General features: G+C 35.6%; 1 protein-coding gene across 22 annotated transcripts in view; it reads left to right on the top strand.

Annotated features, from left to right (window-relative positions):
• RIMS1 (regulating synaptic membrane exocytosis 1) overlaps positions 1-17156 on the top strand; it is a 305622-nt gene that overhangs the window by 219887 nt on the left and 68579 nt on the right. For 16 of the 22 annotated variants that reach the window (XM_058020424.1, XM_058020433.1, XM_058020423.1 and 13 more), the window contains 2 exons: positions 203-274; positions 5188-5300. In XM_058020424.1, the coding sequence (XP_057876407.1) occupies positions 203-274; positions 5188-5300 (185 nt within the window). Of the gene's footprint in view, positions 1-202; positions 275-5187; positions 5301-10796; positions 10827-12002; positions 12147-17156 lie in introns of those variants that run through there. The other 6 variants (XM_058020435.1, XM_058020427.1, XM_058020434.1 and 3 more) reach the window with 3 other exon arrangements.

The raw sequence follows: 17156 nt of genomic DNA, 5'->3' as shown, positions 1-17156 counted from the left end.
ACACCCTGAGCTTCAATCAAACCTAATTAATGCAATGGCTCTTAAAACTAGACTTCATCAGCCTGTTTATGATGATAGTTGTCACTTTCTCATCTGTCAACTGTTTCTTTTATTACCTTTATAATACATGGATAAATAATCTTCATATTTCTGTATTCTTTTTCTTCTTTGTTTATTTCTTTTATGACATGTCATTTCGCAGGCAGTCCAGAAAAGTGGAAAGATATAGCAGCCAAAAACAAGCTAGGAAAGGCCCTGCAGCTGAAACAGAAAGGTAGGACTGTTGATTGATGTGTAAGAATCTCTTTTTATCAGTCCAATCCCAGATTTTGGAATATAGCTCTAATACAGCTTTTTTGGAACATCTATGACAGAGAGCTATGTTGCCATCATTTACAGTATTATATATTTTGTATCTGTATTTTTATCACTTTGTTGCATACCTGTGGAATTTTTCTAGCATTTTCCATCATTGCAGATCAGCTCAATGGCAAAGACTAGAAGTGCTTTTCTGCACTTTAACACTGATTCTTTTTTCAAAAAATCCTTATTTTGCACTAACTTTGAGGATGATCACCACAACTGATAATATAAATAGATAGACAGGTATAACAGATAAATAATTCAAAATGCCTCTGATAAAATCAATTTCACTTTAATATATAAAACTTTTAAGTTACACATTCAAATCTATAATGTCATATAATTAATATAAAGACTGGAACTTTGAAAATTAATTAATTTTTTATGAATTTATATTGTCATTATATCTTAATTTTGATATTACAGTAGTATGGGGTTACATGTTCAAAATCTAAAGAAAAAGTAGAAAAAATAGAAAAATATAGATATAGAAAAATAGAATAGAAATATATTAATAGAAAGGTACTAATGAAATAGAATAGAATTATATAGAAACAATAACGATATATATGTAGAAAAAATAAAGATATATACTGAATAATGAATACATCTAGTTATGATTTAAACCCTGTAAATTGACTGAAATGAGGGAGGAAATCCTGCTTCTGTCAGAAATTGATTAAATTATTTTGATTCACAGAGGTGGAATGTACAACTGTTTACATTGTGAGAGCTTTAAAACTCCCATGAACAACACAGACATCTTTATTTTCAATGAAAATGCACATTATGTAGCAAAACTTAAGATTTTTTTTTTAGTTTTGCTGTTTCTGATCCCAGATTATTGTTCCTGATCCAAAAGAGATGGCTACATTTTCCTTGAGTCAGATGACTGTTGTCACAACAACCCAGGTGCTTTTTCAATTTGAGTCAGAGAGATTACCTAAAGGATGACTGAAATCCTTGCTATGATTGAGTCAGAGACTTTTGTGCCATGGAGATTACTGAAACCTTTTTTTCACTGTTTTTTCGGACTTCTGAAAACTAACTGATGTCCAAAGGTTTTGGCTCTCAGTAATTCAGCAATGAACCCAGGGGACGAGAGCGTAGGCAAACACAAATTGTACTGCTTCTTTGTACATCTCCATGGCACCTGTTGTAAGTTTCTGCTTCCATAAAATGATTCACTAGCATTAGATGTGAGACAAAAATATTTCAGTGAGTCTGAATTCTGTAGTTCAGTATTCCATCACAGATGTAATATTGCACTAGTGACAGACAGTTTTGATAATAGGGCAAGCAATGAATTTTCCTGTCAAATATAGCTTGAGACTATTTTTTCTTCAAATATTCATTTTTCTCTTACAATTGGGCTTTATTTTTTCATTTGCAAATCCTGTCTACTATTAGTTTACTGGAATAACCTATCAGCAGATTACTGGAATAACCTATCAGCATGCTCTCAGTTTCTCTATAAGGCATTTCAACATGCTATGTAAGACTGAGTTTTCTGTGTAGTGTGATAGCTTAGGAAATGTAAATAAAAGACAGAAAACAGCCTCTTGATAGTTTATAAAGCCTAGAAGTTCTTCTAATTCGATGAGATAAGCTTTCTAGATAGGATTCAGTAAACTGTTCTGAAGGAGTAAAAGTGATTACACAAAAAAAAATTTTCTGTTTTTTTATGAATGGGCAAAAATATGTTTATCCAAATTTGAAATTGTTTTCTTTCAGCCCTAACCCTAGAATTACCAGATTGGACATTACTTGTCATATTTTAGGATACAAACAGCCTTGATCTGTATTTTCTGTATTTGGCATAGGACACTATTCCAGGGGTGAGCTGGAGATTGGTGACCCTCGCTTATTCTTAGTTTTTCTTTATAGTTTCTTAGGTAGGAGCATGCTACTGAGGCATCAGTTTGAAGGGAAAGGAATTAGAGTTTTCCTGTGTACTGGCAGAGCTGGAATCTGTGGGATTCCCCTGTAGGCCACTGACAGCTGAGTTAAAAGGTTTGCTGCTTGCAGTGTCTCCTTCCTCTGTGAGGAACCAGGAGATACACATGTACATGCTCATTGCAGTCTCACTGCTCACCAGGCAGCATTTTTTTTCCCAGATTCCTCTTCTCTTTCTACTTCTTATCTCACTTCTGTCTCATCTTCTCACTAGCTTTTGTCTTCCATACTTCTTCCGTGTTCCCCTTTGTCTCATTCTTCTGATCAGCCATTTGCAGGCTTCTTCCTGCAAGTAACAGATCAAGGGCAGCAAGTCTTAAATGCCATTCTAGTTATTCTTCAATTGCCTTTTGTCTCTCTTTTCATTAGCACACCAAGAGGCATATTAATCTCATTGTAATACTCCAGCAAATGCAAACCTTAAGCCTGATTTGTCTTCATTTGAGTTAAGCAGATCCTCTGTCCTTTTCATGGAAGGCATGTCTATAAAAAGAGTGTTACTGGAGAAGGAGATAAGTTTCTGAGTTGCCAGTAAGTCCTGTCTTGTTCTGTAATGGTGGGACAGACTTCTAGTGTTTCACTGGGCTCTCAGATAAATTCCTGTGTATTTGGCTTCTAAAAGGAAAAAATCAGAACTGAGAGCATGATGACTATGTTAGATTGAAGCATTTATCCATAGTAAAAGCAAACAATAATGTTCTGGCACAGATTAAGGTCCATATTTACCTTATGGATGTTATGATATTTAGACATCTGATAGATGCTTCAAACCTGGTTAAGTGCAATAGTTTGCATGGATTGCTTTTGTAGTCAGCATGGAGAAACAGAAAATTTCAGAAGTCAGGTCATCTTTGTTCTTGTAAGCATCTTTCAGAATCAGGAAATTCAGTATCTGCAAGAATATTATGGTTATCACTAGGGCAAGCCAGGAGTTAGCTGAGGAAATGTTAGGATTTAAGAGAGGGAATACAAGCTCAAGCAACAGAATCTTGTTTTTTTTTTTGCATTGTGACTCCACAGGGGCTGTTACTGATGAAATTCTTTTGAATCCAAACCCGTTTGTTGTCCTTTGCAGACATCCTTGTGTTATTTCATATATAGGGGCTTTTTTAGGATTGCTTCTTATTGTATGATAGCCATATGAACCAGAAAGTTCCTTGGATACCTTGACTGTGTCTTGTGGGGAAGTTGTGCTGGGTGTTGGAAGGGAAATTTCGTAAGTGTCAGCAGAAATTAAAAAACCCATACAAACAAACAAACAAACAAACAAACAAACAAACAAAAACCCCAAAAACAAAAAAAAAAACCCAACACACTACCCCACAATGAAATGATGGCACAAGAATTTAAATTTCTGGTATAATTTCTGATACAGTAGTACCCTTCACTAAAGGCTACCCTGTTGGAAAGACAAACAAGAGTAAAAAGGCACAGTTAGAATATTTTGGCACTCTACAAACTTTGAGTGCTTCAGGTTATCTTGTAGTTATGGACCTAGTAATAATTATGGTCTGTTATACTAACACGATCAATCACTTTGCTGCATAATATTATTCATACTTTCATTAGAGTTTCTTTAGAACTATATTTCTGTTTTAGTCCTTACAGGTACTTAAATAGATTTTCTATTTCAAATTGTAAAGGAAAGTAAGGGGATCACAGGTGTGCTTTCATGTTGACATTTTTTAGGTCACTAACTGAAATGCAGTTAACATAAGGTGTGTTTTAGAAACAGAAATGCTTTTGTGGTAAACCCAGGTATTCATAGTGCTAGTCCTGTGCTAGTCCTCTTGTATGTATTGTTAGCTTGTGTTATGCTGTGTTCACACAGCAAACTCTGATCTTACAGGCTGAGAGAAAGTCAGTTGATCTACCTAGTGAAAGCCAACAGTATTTTGAACTTGCACAAATGTGCTACTTCAAATTGCAAGTGATCTACTTGCAACTGGATAAACTGCTTTGCACTATAGTGAGGGTGACATTACTGTAACTGGCAAGGGCATTTCACAGTAAGCTCTCCTCAGCAATCTGCTGCTTCTCATCTTTGTTTTACTTTCTTAAACCTTTTCCCTATAGTTATTATAGCTGTCCATACTTATTTTAAATGTTAGGGTTCCAAAGGGATTTGATGCTTTACGCTCTGAAACTGTATCTGTGAATAAGACATCAAGTAGCCAAAATGTTCTGAAATAGTGCTAGCTAGAATTCAGCCAAAGTGATTTAGGATATTTACTTAGATATGAATATTAAAAGTCTTGTGCATGTTTGGCATGCACACACCCTCCCTTATCCCACCCCAATTCAAAAGTTAAAGGTCTTTTTCCTTCTTTGCGTTCTGGGGAAAAAACACACACTGTCCTTTGGAAATAGATGCTTGCTGTCCAGTGGCCTTATGCAATTATTGCATTAGCATAAAGGGAATATTAAATTTAGTAGAACATAAAAGTGGCATTTTATATTGCCCTTGTACCAGTGCAGGAGAATGTATAGAAATTGGGAGTAATAATCATAAGTGGTTCTTAGAAAACTGCCTTCCATTCACTGCTTTTTCAATATTACTTTATCAAAAAAAAAACCAAACAAAATGACAAAAAACATAAACCAGAGCAAACCCACAAATAAAAAAATAAATTAAACAAACAAAAAACCAAAAGGAAACAATTTTTCTGTAGCTGAAAGTAGAAATGTAAGGTCTTGACTTACATTTGACTAGGTATCTAGGCCTGAGTATGTGCCTATGGCATAGACCAGATGCAAACTTTTTCAAACCCATCTTCAGTACCTGCAACTTAATTTGTGTTTAAAAATCAGAATATAAAATATGTCTTCATTTGCCTTATTTTGCTTTCATTTCAATTTCATTTGCAGAACACATCAGCAAGGAAGTCCCACGCAGTCTCCTCCTGCAGACACCTCCTTCAGCGGTCGTAGGGGAAGACAGCTACCACAAGTTCCAGTAAGAAGTGGCAGTATAGAGCAAGGTATCAAATAATGAGCTTGTGATAGCTCAAACTCTTTGATTTCTTACCCTTCTTTACTTTAAGTCTTCTTGCATAATTATATTCCCAATGTTGTAATTTTACCAGTAAAGCAATAGAAGAAAATGAAAGCATCTTTGCAGTTTGGGAAATCCAGTGAAGTTTGACTGGTGGGTTATTGCGTGTGGTTTAATTGCCTTACTTTTCTAGTACCTTTTCATGTTTAAATTTTCTATTTGAGTCATGGTAGTTCCCAACATGTCTACTATGTTATCAGCAAGAAAAAAAGCAAAACCAAAAAAAAACCAACAAAAAACTGGGGCAAGGTTTTTTGACAGTCTTACTCATTTCTTATTTTGTGATTTATATTTATTGTTGTGCATTATTAACATAGATTAATAATAAATGTCACAGATCTATTTTTCTTCTGGAGTTCATAGTTCAGTGAATAAAGAAAGAAAACAATTACCATGGGAAATGTGAGAGCACAGGTCACCAGTCTTTTCTTGCTTAAGAATAAACTGATCATGCAAAGAGTGCTACTTTTTTCTGAAAAGGACAAGGTAGACCCGATGATTGTGGAAGAAGTTTCTTACCTACTAAGATCAAATAAGGATGTACATTGTTGTTTCCTTTTCTAGCAACATACTACACACAGAGAACGAGCTGTTATGATAAAATGAAGTGGCACAATGGAAAAAATGTGTACATTCATGTTTTCTTCTGTGTTTAAAAAAACCTGTTGTCTCATTGACTACAAGCACAGCTGATATTGCCACATTCTAAAGGGTTTTCTTCTTTGTGCAAATTAAAGAAATGCTTATAATGATGAATTATTGTAATGCATTGCAGAACTGTTGGCAGATCATATTCTGGAACAGATAAAGTTGCTGACCATGACCACCTTATCATGGCAGATTACCAATGAGGTTTTCTTGTATGATGGCTTGCATTAATCTGCAATTAGTTTACATTAATGTTAAGGCTTTGAGCTGTGATGGCATACAACCCCCTGAATTAGCACATATAAAACGTACTCTTACTTTATAAATGTGTTTATTTTGAATGATTAATATACTGATATAAGTGACTTTTATTAACTTTAAACTTCCTATTCAGGTCCTCTCATTTTGTAGTGGCTCTAGTACTGTCTGAATTATAAATTACATACAGAGTTTCTATTTTTGCATATTAGCAAGTTGGGAGCTTTATAGGGAAATGTAATAAGTAATGAATTTCAACTTTTTTCAGTATTTCTACTTCAATTTCATAATTTGGTAAAATATATTATGATGAATTAGCTTTTAATTTAATTTTGATTTGGCTTTCCTTTTCATATTCATATATCATCTTTCTACTGGTCTTGGTAACTGGTGTGTGAGAGTAAAACACCAGTGTGTGTTTTGTTGAAGATATTGGAGTGAATGTAGACCTTTCCATGAAAATGAGTGGAAATGGGATGTGTACAGAAGAGGAAAGAAAAAATGAAAGTTGAGCAGAAGGCCAGAACTACTCTGGGTTTATAAAGTTGTTGGTACCGTGAACACTTGTAAAGTGATGCAGTTTCAGTGAACTCCTGTTTACACTTGTGTTTACTTTACTGTGCTCGCGCCTTTCATGTGAAACGTGCAGGTGAGATGCGCCGTGGTTTGGTGTTGTTACACATCGTGCACCTGTTGCTGGGGCTGTTTCACAGCACTTTGGAGCCAGTGCTTAAAGACACAGTGCCTGGGTTTTGTCTACGTGACTGACTTTGCTTCTGAATGGGAGATTTTCCTATTTTACCCATGTTTAATGCTCTGTTCTGGCTCAGAACGTGTTTGCAGAGGAGTACTAAGTTGAATAGATTTTATAATATGTGTTTAAAAAATGGTGTCAGTATCTGTTGAAGTACATATACTAGTATATCTAACTTAATACTACTGTTAGAAATTAAATTCACTAAGGCCATAAGACCACAGTACTTGCTCTGATTTTCAGTACCAGATTTTAATATTAGTTTCCACCTCTATAATCCCTGACAAATGAGTACCAGAGTCAAATGTAGTGACCAGAAGTGATCTGACCTTAATGTAGTATTGAACCCAGAACATACTGAGGTCTGCAAAAGATTTGTATTAACTGTGCTTGGAACTGGCATGTGTCCTTATTGGTTTAAACTCACAGTCACCGTAGATACAGATGATGTCAAAACCTAGTGCAATATTCTTGGAAATATTTCAAAATGCATTTTCTTCCTATATTTTGATGATCATCTTGACATCATGCATTTCAAGGAAAACCTGTGTGATATGCCATAAAGTATCATTTTTATAGTAAAGTACTTCTTTGCTTTCCGTAAGAATCCTATTGTTTTATGAGGGTCAAATATTCGTCTAAATATATACATCTATGAATCTAAATATATACATATATGCAGTTAGGTCTGTTATGCAAGGCATAGCGATGGCTGCAAAAAAAATTACATATTTGTATATCAAGAATGGGCTTCTTATTTGCTGTCTTGAACATTCAGAAGACATAGAAGAATCCAGTGAAGTAATTTTATTACTCTTTAAAGTCCTCATTATGGAACAAATGAGATTTAATGAACGAGCGACAGACTGGTAGCAGTTTTCATGTGGAGAAATAGAGTTATATTTTAAGTACTAATCTCTGATCTTTAGCTATCAATTGTAAGTGATCATATCCATGCTAATAAGGCTTGGCTGACATATTTCAGACATTCCATTTTGTTGTCAAGTTTAGAACTAAACAAAAGCTTGTTTCTTTGTCTTTACCGAATAATATTTTCTTAGTTACTACTCTGAGAATCATAAAAATTCAACTTACAAGAAACCAAGGTAGTTTTCCAAGATCCTGAATACTGCACATATTTTCTTAAAGAACAAACCAAGCTCACAGAAGTAATTGCTACAGAGAAGACCAAAGTAGTTATCCTTATTCCATTATAGAAACAGAGTTGATCAGGACACTACTGATCAGGAATGGAGAAACAAACTTAAATGTAGAGGAAAATATCAAGTTTATAGATTAAAACCTTTAAACAGTGTTATAATTCACACTGGAAAAAAATAGTGAAAAAATGACAGTCTTCTTGGTGATTATATTCTGAAGGGGACAGCAGCTTTGTGTAGCTTTAGAGTGGAGGTGAGGCATAGTTATATTATATTTGAGAAAATGCTAACTAAATAATAGCAACTCGAGGGCATGCAGGTTTTAAAAAGTGGGTGCAGTTAAGACTGTAGGCTTCTGTAATTTTTAGGCAACATGATTTTTATTTTTATTACAGTCATTTTCAAGGATGACATAGTTGTATTTATTTCCTTTGCAACCCTCTCAGCAGTATTTATTGGAACAAAAGATTGGGATGCTGTTGTATTGAAAGGTCTTGAGATGTTTGAATATTGAAAATTAGTCCTGTATAGGTGTGTCTGTGTGTGTTTTCAAGACATCACAATCTAATAGTAATTTCCCTAACTTATGCTACTAAAGAAGTGGTTTTGATTTTTCTTGTATTAATGGATGATTTTATAAAAGGACCTAATCCTATGAAGATGTTTTGGCTCAGTGACTAAAGCAGTGAAATTCTAAGCCATGGTAAGGACAATGGTGTATTCTCAATATGTCATTCTGTGCTGGGCTGTAAGAGACTTGCATCACTGTATTTTTATTTGCATCATGTTTGAGTGGAACTGTGCAATAGTTAAGAGGAATGAGGATTCTGCGTTGACTTTGCCGTTTAGCTGTTTCTATAACAACTTTGTGGTGTAGTTGCATGGTTTTAAAATTATACTTTCGTATAAAGGGTACATCTGTGGTCTTTACTCAGCCCATCCTCTGTCCCTGCAGCTATCAAACATCACAGGAATTCTTTCTTGAATATGATTTGAGGGTGGGTTTCTGCACTTTTGCATAATGGTTGATCATTGTATTGATCAAGGAAGTGAATATACCAGCAGATAGTAGGGATTATATTATCACTCTAGGAAGTAAATAACAAAGGAAAACAACACTGTTGAAACTGATGAACCAGCAATATAAATGTGCAATGGTTGTGGTATAGCAACAATCTTTCAGGGGTAATTTGTGCAAAACAGGTCTTACTCCCTCTATCTGCCTTCTGTTTGGGTCTTCTTTGGGTTTCTCTTTCGTAGCTTTGACAATGTAATTTCCTACTTCAGAAGTCACATAATGGCAGTAAGGTTTGTGATAACAGCAGTCTGTTTCGACATAAAGAGCATCTCTAAACCTGACTGGAGCTGTGGGGTTGTGTGTGTTTCCAGTGGCATCTGGCTGTAGCAGTAGGGCTCACGTGGTGACACCGAGCAAAGCAAGTGTGCATCCAGCATTAGGTGTTGCTGTACCTTAGATCATGTTGGAAAAAGCTGTATGCAGCACTTGTATGGAAGGTGAAGTGCATCTGTATGAGTGTGTGTGTGTGTGTGTGTGCTGGTGTTACATCAGGCAAAACTACATGAAGATCCTGCTGGAATGAATGGAGATTACATGTATAAAGTTCATGTGTGATATTTGTACAATGGTGATGTCACAGAGGAACAAAGTGTTTTGATGTCCAGTATTTTTTCTTTTAACAAACAAGAATCAGAATTTTGTACAGAAAATCAGTATGTTGTCAAATAATACATTGAGTTGCAAGTATCTTTTTATATTTAACCAATGTAAGATCCCAAAAGAAAAAGAAGCACTGGTTAAAACAGTTCTGCGTTTGTGTACTTGATCATTGAAATGTCATTGCAGTGAGAGTATGGTTTTGGTAATGGTAAAAGATTAAACCTTTTCAGTCAAAAAATTTTTTAAATCTATCAGTATAATAATTGAGTGGCAGAAGAAAAAAAATAAGTCCTTTCAGTTTTAGATATCAGCCTATCAATGTTGTTTGTTTTGTCTCCATATTTCTGATTTTGTTTTTAAATTATTAGGTGGCACTGCATTTTCTGAGGCAGCTTGTGGAATCTTTGCTCATAATGGGGAGTATTTTTCTCAGCACTGTTAACTTTCGCAAATGAGCACAAGCCTCATAATCTTTTATGTTTTCCTTAAAAATGGATTTTTAATAGTCTGGTGGTTATTGAGTATTATAGATTTCAGTTAATACTGAAATAAATTTGTAACACTCATTATTGCAGAAGAGGCTTCAAATAGTGCTGTGTGATTCAGAAGTAAGAGTGATATTTAAAACAAGGTTTTATATCATTCATAAATTTGGGTATGATGATACTTCTCTAGTAGAATACTTAAAGATTCCACAATCTGGTTCTCTGTAACATCATTGTTCCTGTTAATTTTAAAGAAAAAGTCATAGACTTTATTATTTGTCATGGTTTATCACTTTAATTTTCTACATTACTTTTACATCTGCTGGAGTACTGACTACTGTACATGCCATTGTCACATGTAACACATTTCTTTATCTAACTTTAAATTTGCTGATTTCTTTTTCTGTTTCCATCATTCCGTGCATTTAATTCATTGAAGAGCAAGAGAATTTTAACTCTCCCACAAAAGGTAAATATTTATGTAATTTTTTTACAAATGTTTGGCAACTGTTGATACTGGCTTTTGCTTCATTATACTCCATGTCAGTGCATAGGTTTTAGTTAACAGTGTTAACATACAAAAAGGTTGTTTCTCAAATATCTCTATGCTGTCTGATGCCCCTCTTTAGAATCTGACAATGGTTTCTCTCATGATTTCTCATGTTCCTATTGAAATGCAATATACTGGATTTAACAGAAGTAATCATGATATTTTACAGAATATGGTTCAGAAGGTGCTTGATTGATTAAATGTTCACACAGACTTGAGATTTTTCCTAAACTGTTCTTGAGTTCTGCACAGCACATGCTTCTAGTGATGCAGCCATGGTCCTTGGCAGCAGTGAAAGATGTTTCCTAGGTGTGGGCTTAGGAATAGTTAAAGGTCATGATGGTCAGAAACCATTTATTGTATGCAGAGACATTCTGAAGAATGAACTGTGTTCTATTTGCATGTCAGTCTCATGTCAGAAAGTTACTCCCATTGTGGGGAAGGTTTTAGGGGCAGACTTACAATGCTCACCTTTATGAATTTATGCCTGTGTTGATACCAGAGAATCAGTGAGCTGAAACAGCAGCTATCTAAAGCTGTCCCAAAAAGTGGAAACTAGTCTGTTATGTCTCTGTCAAAGCCACATTGCAGAAAAGTCCTATTTTTTTCCCTTTTAGCTGAAAGTAGAAATTACTTCAAAATGCAAATGAAGCTTGTAGAGAAAAAAAAATTTAAAAACCCACCCCACCCTTTTAATGTTACAATCAAAATAACGTGCTACATCAATATTATTAGCACTGATTAACCTTTTCTAAACTTTATTCCTGAGTCCTGCTCATCTTGGGAAATTCTGGCCTGAATACAGGCTTGGGTGGGCCACAGCCAAACTGTGAGTTGAACTTGAATCAATTTCCTGCAACCACTTTACTTTCTGAAGGGATGAATGCTTAGGTAAAAATAAAGCAACTTTTCCACTAGGTATGGACTCCAACATCCATGTCAAACATACAGAAGTGTGTTTTCATGATAACGTTAAAAAGAGATGAAAAAGAGATACGCAAATTAGGTGTTAGCAATTATATGTTTAGAATATACTATGAAATGTCTTAAGGAAGTGCTAACAGTGGTTGATTTCACAAATTATTTCTGTCTCAGTATTTATATTTCTCTCAAACAGGACAGTACAAATCAATCTTACCTGTTTGTTGGTTATGCCTCTGTCAAGATTTGGGCTGCAGTGGATATTTTTTTGTTTAAAGCAATGGACTTTGTGCAGACAAACTAGACTGTCTCTAACAGGTTTGTAAAAGAGCTTGTTTCCACAAGATTTGGGTGGATCTGGCTCAATATCTGGGCATGTGTAGAAGGTGGTGGGATATTTACATGTACAGATTCCTCTGGCTCAAGGGAGCTGATGGCAGATGGAACCCAGGGGCTAAAAAGAGCTGGGCAACAGAAGAGCAGCCAGAAGAGTGAAGTCCCAGCAGATCTAGGGGACCATAAATATCGTAATTTGAGGTGATTTACACTAGTAGCTCACTGTAACTTCTTACAAGAGGTAATAAGATTAGGTAGTAGGTTAGAGATTAGGATGAGGGAGTTACAGGATGTTTTATGAAAGGAGACATAAATGTGAGGGAGAGTATATTCTACAAAAGTGAACAACACTGACCATATGAGTCTGCAACAAACATCTATTCCATCAATTGAAAAGGTTGCCATAAAGTCTTCAGCAGATTATGAAAACGCTGAAGGTTTTTTTGCGGCCAAAATCAGTGGTTTGTTTTGTAGGTTTTTGGGGGTTTTTTCTTCCCTAATTTTAAGAGGTCTGTGTTTGTTTCCTTGTTGTTTCCTTTTACATAGAAGCTTCTCTGTGGATCATCCCTGAAGCTCTTTGAGAAGGAACTGAATGTTGCATCATCCAGTTCAGGTTTCTATATCTTCCTTCTGGAGTGAGTTGTTAATATCAAGATGGCCACCATGCCTCTATGTGTACTGAGAGATCCAAGCTCATCTTCCAGCTTGGAAATCTGAATATGTGCCTTGGTTGTGCCTTAATTATGACTGGGAGGAGGCCCAGAGAACGATCAGCTCCCATGGAAAGGAAATCCATGCACACAAGCTTGAAGTAGCTACAGCAGGTTCTGGTCAGGCAGAGCAGGGTTCAGAGCCATCTCCCTCACTATCTGCATGTTGCCATTATTTTTTGAAGTTGTTTATTCAAAAAAATCGTAGCAAGTTCTTCATCTTGGCAACAAATTGATTTTTTTTTTTTGTTTTACTTACCTTATATTTCAGAACATTTATCTGCTCATGATTTTGTGTGCTTTTTAAATTTCCTGGTAGAGTTTGCTGAGAATTTTTATAGCCATGAAACCTCTTGCAAGGATATTTTGTATGTGCATACTGCAAAACTCATCCTGCAGGATCAACAGAAATGAAATAGAGACTCTCTGTATTATTTCTGAAATAGATCATCCTGGTCCAACACCAGTGTGGCTTTTCTGTCCCACACAGCCATCTCTGCACTAGAGGACTCTCCCATCCAAATCTTGTTGCTGCTTTATTTCCTTGTCTTTGTTATGGACATGAGTTCTGCCTAGTTTATTCCTCAGCTGCCACTCCTCAAACCAGATTTTTTTTATTATTTCATATATAATTCCTCAAACCAGATAGTTTTTTCCCCCTGATCCCCATCCACAGAACATCTAAGTTGCTCAGACAGATTAATTTTCTAGCTTTTGCTGTGTAGAAAGGCTGTGTACATGCTTCTTGATGGCACTACAGCTGTAGCTGTTTGTCACTGTTCAACCTTTCTGCCTAATGTGAAGATTGAAATTGAAGAATAGGTCGGACCTCTCCTGTCTTCTGGAATAAGTGCAGTCCTCTGTTCCCCTGCCTGAACCTGTTGAGTTTGCCCCAGAAGCATTGATTATAAGTTTATGAGATAAATTTTAACTTGAACTTCCTTTTCAGTACTTTGTTTTGTAAGAAATCTTTGTGTCATTTTAGACTTCTAGACCTTTTCTCTGAAAGTTTGCATCATAAAGAATGGATGTGTGATGAATTCTGGAGAGAGTTGCAGCTATCTGAAATCTTGATGCCTATTTCTTTGTTATGTAGCTTACTCTGACATTTAATAGTGCATGTAAGACTTGGAGTTTTTCCAAGTCATACTGTGTGCCTGCACCTCCTCATTCTGTCTTGCCCATCTTGAACAGAAATATGAAGTGCCTCAAGAGAAAACGCTGCCTTTTATTCAGACTTCATCCTTATAGAAAATGGTATGGCCAGTGCTAAGACATCCATATGTTTTCTACCATCTAGAAAAGCACAGTAATGCTACCAGTTTGAATCACAGACCATGTAATGTCACCAGTCATTCTGGCATTAGGCCCACGCTTGCCTTTGAGCAAGAATGTCCATTTAGAAAGGTATTTTCACTTAATGAGTGCAAGGGATGGAAATTTTTTTCGTGGGCTTAATCACTTGATTTTTATCTTTTAAACAGATATCTTACTACTTATCTGATTTACCTACCCTTTTTGAAATGTATGAGGGGATTCTTATCAGATGTTTTTTATTGACAAAATACACTGTTTTCCAAATTTTTCAGAATGTAGAGTCTCTTTGATGAATGTTGCAATATGAAAGAGGTGGATATGCAAAGATTTAGAGCTCAAGAATAAAAAAAACTAGAACTAGAAAGGCATCTACAGCATCTTTGCTGTTTCTTGCTCGTTCATTATTGCTGTTCATTTTACAATCTGTATTTAAATGATCCCACATAAGTTTCATACATTATGCTGTTAGCCTAATAGATGGGTGTTTAAGGCATCGTGTCATTTGGATCTAACATGGAATGTAAACCCCTTATTAAACCTTAAAAGGAGAACTTTAGACCTTAAAATTACTTCTATTTCCTTTGTACTGGCCACTACTATTAGTGCTGCTTTTGTAGCTCTCGGTGATTTTCTTAGGATATGTCTATTGTTGATGCTAATGCAAGTTTAATTCTTTATAAAGTCATATTACTTTAATTGTTAGATTCATAGTCTGTGGATAACATGCCATATGACTCATCTCTCTAGAAAGATTTTATTAAAGAGAAAAGGAAAACATTATCTGCCCTACTAAATCTGATATATTAGTATAGAATATTGATTATTGTTTTGTTACTTTGTACATAATTGAAAATGTGGCATATATTCTGAACATTTAGCATTCTAGCCAGTTCTACCTTCTCCCTGAGTTGAACATCATTTAGGGGTTGAAGCATGCCTATAGCAGTTTTCTGAGGATAGTAATAAAGGTGAGGGCTGTCAGCTAGTTAGTGGCACCAGATGTAGCTCTTGAAATCTTAACATAATAGTCATATATTTAAAGGAATGTCACTAGCACATAAAACCTTAGTAAACAGGTAAAGTCTTAGAAAAATTAAGTGGCTATCTCCTTTAAGAAAAGACAAGTGTTAGTCTGTCCTAATTTTCTTTGAGGGTAGACGGCAGGCTGGAAATAAGATCTGTAGCTATTTTCTTTAGTTTATTCCATGCCTCTTTCAAGTGGTGTCCTACAGAATTGCATATTGTAGGCTACCCCCAGTTTTATTGCTGAGTATGATGCTATACAGCAGGGAATGGTCCCTCTGGTCAGTTGGGGTCACCTGTCCCTCCTTTTTCTTGTCACAGCCTGCTTGGGGCAGGGGGAAGCTAGGACAGGGCAGGGGGCTGCAGCATGAGGAACAGAGAAGGCCTTGGTGCTATACAGGCACTGCTCAGCAATTGCTAAATCACTGATGTCTTATCAGCACTTAGTCACAACTAGAAGAACAGGCAGCTGTGAAGAAAACTGCCTCCATCCCAGCCAGACCCAGTACACCTGGGATTACAGGAGTCAGATGGGTTTATGAATAGATTAATGGAATTGAAATATAACATTTTGATTCCATTCATATGTGTGTCTTTTCTCTCCTGCATGGCTTGATTGTTTATGTACATCATTGTTGCTAACCTTCACGTGGTTTATTAGTAATAAGCTTTGGCTATAAAGTTGCACCCTTTATTTAAGCAGTCTGATCGATGAGTTCTCCCAATTACTTTTACACTGATCGATCTCACTCCTGAATTATCAGCCCTTGAAGAGATGAGAGTTACAGCTCTTTGAAGTGTGACTTCTGACACCAGAGAATAACACATTGACACAACTGATATTGATGGTAGTTTTACCACTATTTTGAGACACTTACGGTAAATATTCATTATTTAATTCTAGAGCCACTATAGAGTTTAAAGGTCTTGGGATTACAGTGCTTTGATCTGTAAATTACTGTGTAATTCTACCTCTCAAGACCTCCAGGAAAAGCACTCTGTAAATAGTGATGTCCTTAAAGAAAGTAGATCCATATTTTTCTAAGAGACAGGCTACATACTTTTTATGTCAAGTTTTTGTTACCTGTGGTAACCAGACCTGTTCCAGGAAAGCAACGAGATCATATGGTGTTGTTACCTATGGTTGTTACAATTTTGCTAATGTGCTTTTGCTCCCGTGTTAGACCTTTTTCTGCTTCTCATGATTAACATGTAAAGGTTTTCCCAAGCCACTAGTCAGGCAGATAAAATTTTCCATCACACAACTGAGCTACATTCAACATATGCTCAGATGTGCATGGTAAATAAAGCTGGAAAGAACACAGTTGGATTTTCTAGAGTAGTTTCATGCAACTTCATGCTTAAAAATAAATTCACAGCCAATTGGTGCTAAATTGCATTATATTTCATGCACAAAATCAAATTTCTCCATTGGAGAATTAGATTTACTTCACAGTGCGCATTAATTGTTCTCACATTCCTTGATATAGTAATATATATATAAAGAAAAACCAGAGCATAAATGTATCAAGCTTAAGGATTTAAACATAATAAAAGTCAAGAATTACAGAATTAAAGTTGAATATTTACTCAGTCTTGACTGAAGTAATAACCTCTGAAGTATCATTAAATTACATAACAGAATATTCTTTCCCAGGTATTATAGGTAATACAGAGTAACAAACCATATATATTACTTAGTATAACATACAGTTGACAGGCTAAAGGACCTAAAATTCACACAAAGAAAGGGTTATGTTTAGAGTAACTCTAATCTGTGCACCATACACATGTAGGGCTAAATTTTTAAAGGGGTCTCATTTTTCCCTCTGATTTCGTATCCTCAGTCTATTTCATGCACGTATGATAGGATTAAGATACCAGTTTTTTTACTTCAGTCCCTAATTGATCTATCTTAATCCTTTCATATCTGTCCTTAACA

Source organism: Melospiza georgiana, chromosome 3 (assembly GCF_028018845.1).
Source record: "Melospiza georgiana isolate bMelGeo1 chromosome 3, bMelGeo1.pri, whole genome shotgun sequence".
Classification (NCBI taxonomy): domain Eukaryota; kingdom Metazoa; phylum Chordata; class Aves; order Passeriformes; family Passerellidae; genus Melospiza; species Melospiza georgiana.
The sequence above is the reverse complement of the archived record's forward strand: the minus strand, read 5'-3'. Positions and strand labels throughout refer to the sequence as shown.